The sequence below is a fragment of the Microchirus variegatus genome, assembly GCF_963457635.1.
Source record: "Microchirus variegatus genome assembly, chromosome: 18".
Lineage (NCBI taxonomy): Eukaryota > Metazoa > Chordata > Actinopteri > Pleuronectiformes > Soleidae > Microchirus > Microchirus variegatus.
The window spans coordinates 15,154,945-15,161,565 of record NC_139819.1 but is presented as its reverse complement, the minus strand read 5'-3'; the positions used below and the strand labels follow the sequence as shown (position 1 = coordinate 15,161,565).

At 42.0% G+C, this 6,621-nt stretch overlaps 1 protein-coding gene across 1 annotated transcript; it reads right to left on the bottom strand.

Moving 5' to 3' along the window:
• Positions 1-1,455: 1,455 nt before the first annotated feature.
• On the bottom strand, positions 1,456-5,470 carry LOC310940084 (actin, non-muscle 6.2). The gene is made up of 9 exons (XM_083905006.1): positions 5,404-5,470; positions 4,003-4,127; positions 3,788-3,916; positions 3,092-3,202; positions 2,794-2,878; positions 2,550-2,711; positions 2,278-2,469; positions 1,971-2,152; positions 1,456-1,808 (listed from the first exon to the last, which is right to left on the bottom strand). Exons 2-9 carry the CDS (start codon positions 4,123-4,125, stop codon positions 1,665-1,667), a joined length of 1,128 nt encoding a protein of 375 aa, XP_083761132.1. The 5' UTR covers positions 4,126-4,127; positions 5,404-5,470; the 3' UTR covers positions 1,456-1,664.
• Between the last annotated feature and the right edge of the window lie 1,151 nt (positions 5,471-6,621).

Here is a 6,621-nt window from a genome sequence, read left to right as displayed (position 1 = left end):
ATCACTGGGAATACAGTATATTTTCAGGAAAACTGGTCATGTGCTGACAATGAAAGAGGAGGATAAGATTTTCTTTGTACACATTTTTATTTTTAGGTAAATTCCACATTGGTAAAATGGACTGAACATTAAGAAAGTTTTGACTGATGCCATTTTGAATACTTGTGTATATTATAGCCAACACTGGATTTTTTGTTTATTCTTTATTTGTACTTTTCCGTTTTTGTGAACTTTAATAACATCCTGACATCGTGCAAACTATAGAGGGATCATTAATCACATCTCCAGTCCATAGAACGGTCAAATGATGTTTTGTTAAGGTACAAATGTTGCCCTGCATTACTTTAAAGGTGAAGTAGTTTATAGTGCCATCTAGAGGAGAGGCTGAAATTTACAACAAACTGCTCCTCTGCTCACCCCCTCCCTTCCCTGAGCGCTACGGTATCCGCAGCCGGTCAAATGTCGACCTCAGCAGATGAGGTTCGTGAGGCGAGGGAGAGGGCGAGCTACCGCGGCCGTAGCAGACGAAGCGGAGCGAGTGGAGGCGGGACTTCCGCTACGAGTAAAGTGACGCTTGATTTGTTCTCTCGTGTTTGTCTATACAGGCTCCCGTAGAAACATGGCGTGGCAATGCAGAAGCGGCCCGCTTTTTGAAACACTACGAAAATGAAACAAAGAACATTATACAGCGACTAGACAACGCAGGAGCACATATGTATACAAAAGTGGATTTTGGGTCATAAACTCATAAATACTACAGTGTCCCTTTAAAAGTACAGAGTCAGACCTAGCTTTAAATATCTGCTTCTCAGCCTGGCTTTGCAAACATGTAATGCAGTAAGCCAGAGAGTGCCGATAACACTGAGTACTATTGACACTAGTCCTGTTTTTCTGTGCAACAGCATCCCTTGTGTGGTATGGTAACAGCTCTGCAAACAAAATACCTATCAGAAATCTAGTATCCAAAGGAATCCTCTTACCTCACCCATCCGTTTTCTCTCCCATGTCTTCAGGCAGATGTTAGTGGTCAATTAGAATCCTTACTGGAATGTTGAACAGATTTTAACCTGTCGTCTCCATACTGAAAGCACATAGCTGACAGCATACTGCTCTATCTACATACATGTATGTATAGAGAGCGAATGTAACATTTAAAGTCCCCATTAAAGTTATGTACAACAGAGCAATATTGAATTTGCAGGGCACCATGATACACGAGTCCTAGTTTCACTTGATTACAGACATCTTTGGAGACAATTAAACAGAGCTATTTCAGTTTAAAACAAGGTTTTCCCTGTCACAATTCAGTTAACAAAAGATACCTTCTAATAATAAGCCCATCATCTATTATTAACTTCCCTTGCACAGTCATCAGAAAACATAAAATGCATGTACAGTAAATCCCATTAAATCTGACAGACAACACCAGAAGCTGTAAACAATCATATATTGGCATTTTATTGTAGATGTCACAGTGACAGGGGTCAGACAGAGCAGAGTAGTGCCTTTAACAACCAAGCTGAAACACCTAATCAGTTGCTGGATATTCTCAAAACTGGCTTTTCACTTTTTTTGTCCATTCATGCAAGGTTAATCGGGAGACATTTCCAGGGAGAGGAATACTTGAAGAGCATGTTAAACATGAGCCTTTAAACTCCCTATGTCTAGAAGCACTTGCGGTGGACGATGGAGGGGCCAGACTCGTCATACTCCTGTTTGCTGATCCACATCTGCTGGAAGGTGGAGAGGGAGGCCAGGATAGACCCGCCGATCCAGACGGAGTACTTCCTCTCTGGGGGAGCAATGATCTGATGGGAAAGGAGGAAATAAGTAAGTAAAAGAATCTCCTTCCACTTTTGTGCAAGAAACCATGAGACCGTGCCCATCAGCACATGCAATTGTCACAGTGAACATTGCAAGGTCTTGTACGGAAATGAGGAAAAGTGGTGAAATCCTAATCAAAAACATACCTTGATTTTCATGGTAGGTGGTGCCAGGGCACTGATCTCCTTCTGCATACGGTCAGCAATGCCAGGGAACATGGTCGTACCGCCGGACAGCACAGTGTTGGCATACAGGTCCTTACGGATGTCCACGTCACACTTCATGATGCTGTTATAGGTCGTCTCGTGAACGCCAGCAGACTCCATTCCTGAACAGACAAAGCATGTGTCGTACATGAGCCACGCAAATATGCACAAATTCAGTAACGGTAAAGTGACATCACCCATCAGAAAATGTCTTGAGCAAAAGAAAACCTTATGCAAGTTCACAAACCGATGAATGATGGCTGGAAGAGCGTCTCAGGGCAGCGGAATCTCTCATTGCCAATGGTGATGACCTGTCCGTCTGGGAGCTCGTAGCTCTTCTCCAGGGAGGAGGAGGAAGCTGCTGTCTGCATCTCCTGCTCAAAGTCCAGAGCCACGTAGCTGAGTTTCTCCTTGATGTCACGCACGATCTCACGCTCGGCTGGAGTTCAGGGAAGAAAGTATTAGAAAACGCATTGAAACAAACAAATCTGAAGTCATACGGTTGTAAAGCTGCAATACCGGTGGTGGTGAAGCTGTAGCCACGCTCGGTGAGGATCTTCATCATGTAGTCAGTCAGATCTCTGCCAGCCAAGTCCAGACGGATGATGGCATGAGGCAGAGCATAACCCTCATAGATGGGCACAGTATGGCTGACACCATCGCCAGAGTCCATCACAATACCTACAAAACAAATAAAACAAATTTACAAAAAAGGAAAACCCAACAGTTTGAGAAATGTTTGCATCTCTGGTCGATTTCTCACCTGTGGTACGACCAGAAGCATACAGAGACAGAACCGCCTGGATGGCCACATACATGGCAGGACAGTTGAAGGTCTCGAACATGATCTAAAACAAAGACAAGTTACAGGTCATAAATGTGCCACAAAGACCAAACTAAACGCTGCTCATTCTCACAACCCAAACATTGACAATCTTCAATATCTTTACTTCAGATACAATAACCAAATTTAAGAAAAAATGTCTCTGGTGCAAAAGAACATTTAAAACACGTTTCACTTCATTTGTTCCAGTGACGATGGAGATCGCAATCTTGCTCACCTGAGTCATCTTCTCTCTGTTGGCTTTGGGGTTTAGTGGAGCTTCAGTCAGCAGGACCGGATGCTCCTCAGGAGCAACTCTGAGTTCGTTGTAGAAGGTGTGATGCCAGATCTGTGAGATAGGAAGTCTGATTAAAGAACATACCACAAAAAAAAAAAAAGGAGCAACTGGACTTTAGCAAGTCTAAACGTAAACTTTAGAACATGCATTTCCTTGTAACAGAAGCAGCTCCAAACAGTGTTCACATACCAAGCTTTTCTCTGGCCATTAACTCAATTTCAACACTGTGGGTTACTTGTGGCTGCCATTTTGTTGGTGCATGATTCAGTAGCAGACATACAATAGGCTTGGAAAGGTTGATGTAAACGAACGAGTGACGTGGAAACTCGTTGCCATGTGGCTGCGAGTGTTTGTGTTACATAAGCACATTTGCAGTGTTTTAAGATTAACTGATGATGGTCTAGGATCAAAGAGGACCTAAGCTTTCTCCAAATATACCAGATGTAGGATTACAAACCGTTTTAAAAAATTGGGTGTCAGGCACAAGGCTTACTTGTGGGTCACTCATTTAAAATCTCAAAATGCTTCCTTCTCAGTTCAATCAGTTCCTGAGCGGATTTTCCCAGTATGACAAAAAAAAAAAAAAAAAAAAAAAAAAGCTCTCTCCCCTGAAGAGCATCACAGCCATGTCCTCACCTTCTCCATGTCGTCCCAGTTTGTGACAATGCCGTGCTCAATGGGGTACTTCAGGGTCAGGATGCCTCTCTTGCTCTGGGCCTCATCTCCCACGTAGCTGTCCTTCTGTCCCATTCCCACCATCACACCCTGCACACACACACAAACAACATTACTGCCTCTGTACAGACAGTTTCAACAGTGCCGACACACTGAATGGTGATTCAGGTCGTTACCTGGTGTCTAGGACGGCCGACAATGGATGGGAACACCGCACGGGGGGCATCGTCACCGGCAAATCCAGCCTTGCACATGCCGGAGCCATTGTCAACAACCAGGGCAGCTACGTCGTCTTCCATTTCTAAAATGTAATTAAAAAAAAAAATGTTTAACATTATGGGGACAAACTTTAAGCAGACAGAAAAATACACAGCAATAACTCATAATGTTGATTGTTGTGAAGTGATCGCTTTTCTACTGAAATGAAAGACATAAGTGTTTTAAAGCAGAATTATAGTATTCTATATTGCCTGTTACATTTATACATCCTTCAGGTAATGTCATGTAAATGTTTAAAAATATATATATTATTATTATTATTATTATTATTATAATATTCACATCATACCTAAAGTGTAGGCCAAAATCTTTTTACACTGTTGAATCAACTCCACATCAATTATTTTAGTCACCGCCCTCCAGCTCGAGTCCTCCAACCCAACAAGTCTAGTCAACTGCCTCAAGCCATTGTCAAAAACCAGTTTAGTCAGGATGCATCAAGGCTTCTATGATGCAACAGGGACGAAGACTTAGCCTTAAACTGCATCCGCATTACAACGTTCACACACCATCCATGCAATCAAACGTCAGAGAGTTTCCCAGGCCCAGGACCCAACCCAAAGAAACAATTTACTCTTACAACAGGATGCGACTCAGGAACACACCAAGGCTGTAAGACCCATTCAAACTATAGACGCACACAAGGACGCTTTAAAAAAGGCCTTTTGTCATTTTTCTACATTGAATGACTCGCTCGCAAACTTCGTTATAAAAACTTTTCCAAGTATTACGCGATCCAAAAATTTAAGGGAGAAAGCTTTTATCACGTCCTACGAAACTGTTCAACATCAGCTACGGGTGTGTTCAATTATGATTGAGTCAAGAGCCTTTATTTTGTAGTGTATAACTCACTTCCGGTTATGCAGAATTATAGCAGATTATACAGTGAGGAGTTGCCAGTAACTAACAGTAACTCAAGCTGTAGTCAAATATGGAAAGGTTAGAAAGAAAGGCCAGTTTGTTGGGTGGGGGAACTTTCAAACTTAGTGTTCATTGGATTAAAGAAGTTAAAAATAAAAATAAGTCATTTGTTAGTTTATCATTATTATTATTATTATTATTATTATTATTATTATGATGTGTGTTGCCCATGCACAGAGTCACTTTTCCCAGTTTCTTCCTCCCCCACACTGACACACTTCATTTCCTGGAACTTTGGTCATTTTTCATTATCAACTAAACCAAAACAACACAACACATTCGGAAAGTAAAATAAGTTGATTAAAAGTACAGCACAGATAATATAATAAAGTTTAAAGAAAAATCCGGTTTAAACCAGGAGAGCAGCGTGTTCTTACCTGTGCAGGTGAGTCTGAGGTGTGTCTCTGGATGAAGTCTCGGGTGATCACTGCGCCAGCTGTGTTTGGTAAATGCGGCGTCACTACCTAAACAGCAGCCTGTTTTATTCGCAATGGCAGGGTTAGAGCGTTGTCCTTAAAAGGTAACGTTCAGTCAGCTGATGCGCGGATTGGTCCAGGTGAACGTGTTCGCCAGCTTGTGCCCTGATTGGCTGCAGAAAACACCCCGCGGGTTTTTCTTTTTTCCTGGAATCATATTCCGCTTGAGCAGGAGGATGGCTCTGATTGGCCCTTCAAACCGGAAGAACCTCCGTGAAGAAGAAGAAGAAGAAGAAAAAGAGTTTCACGCCAATTATGCAAATTGTGTTCAGGGCCGTTGAAGAGAAGAAGGAGCAGAAAAACCAGAAAGTGAAGTGGATCAGTGGAAAACTGGTTCTTCACGTGGCTGCTGCAGAGCTGCAAACCTGCAGATCTCCAGTGATCTGTGTTTCACAATCACATTTAATGTGTTTAATGAGACTGAGGTTTTGTTTTCTAACATCTCTGTCTGTGAGCAGCATTCATTAAATCATAGTATTAAATTATTATTAAAGGACACTGCAGGAAAGTGCATCCATCCTGTTGTAAAATGACCACTGCTGGAATAAAATAAGTATATGTATATGCAGAACTGCCAACAGCAGAGCCCTTACTGAACTATGACTGTTATGGCAAGCGGTTTTAACTTTCGATCGGTAGATGGGACATTCACTACCGATATCTGTGTCGTCATTCTTACTGGTCTAAACTACAGTTACAGGTATCTGTAATTCAGTTTTTACTAGTCAGAATGACATCACTTTTGCCATTCATGTGCCTAGGGTTTGTCATTATATGTATTCACAACTTGAATTGTACACTCAACAAAAATATAAACGCAACGAAGAATAACTTGCAGTTATTGTCATGTGACAAAACAGAGTAACTATCCAAAAATAACAGTACAACTTTATCAATAAAGTGGCTTTAATTTGCGAGCATTAGGATCAATTTCAAAACAAAAGTCCTGGAGTAATGGCAGGAAGAACACAATGGGGGTTCGATGATCCAAGTTCACAAACTTCAATAACGTGTGTGTCCACCATTAGCCTCACGCAGAGCGCTGCACCGGCGACGCATGGACATCACCAGGTTGTCGATCGTGGCCTGGAATGATCGTGGAATGATGCACATTCAGTT

Excerpts from the sequence above, each read along its gene's own strand:
- LOC310940084 (XM_083905006.1), bottom strand. The coding sequence starts at position 4,125 with ATGGAAGACGACGTAGCTGCCCTGGTTGTTGACAATGGCTCCGGCATG. Across the intron at positions 3,203-3,787 it reads ACTGGGACGACATGGAGAAG|ATCTGGCATCACACCTTCTA; the intron begins GTGAGGACATGG and ends CCTATCTCACAG. Across the intron at positions 2,712-2,793 it reads TGCTTCTGGTCGTACCACAG|GTATTGTGATGGACTCTGGC; the intron begins GTGAGAAATCGA and ends TTTGTTTTGTAG.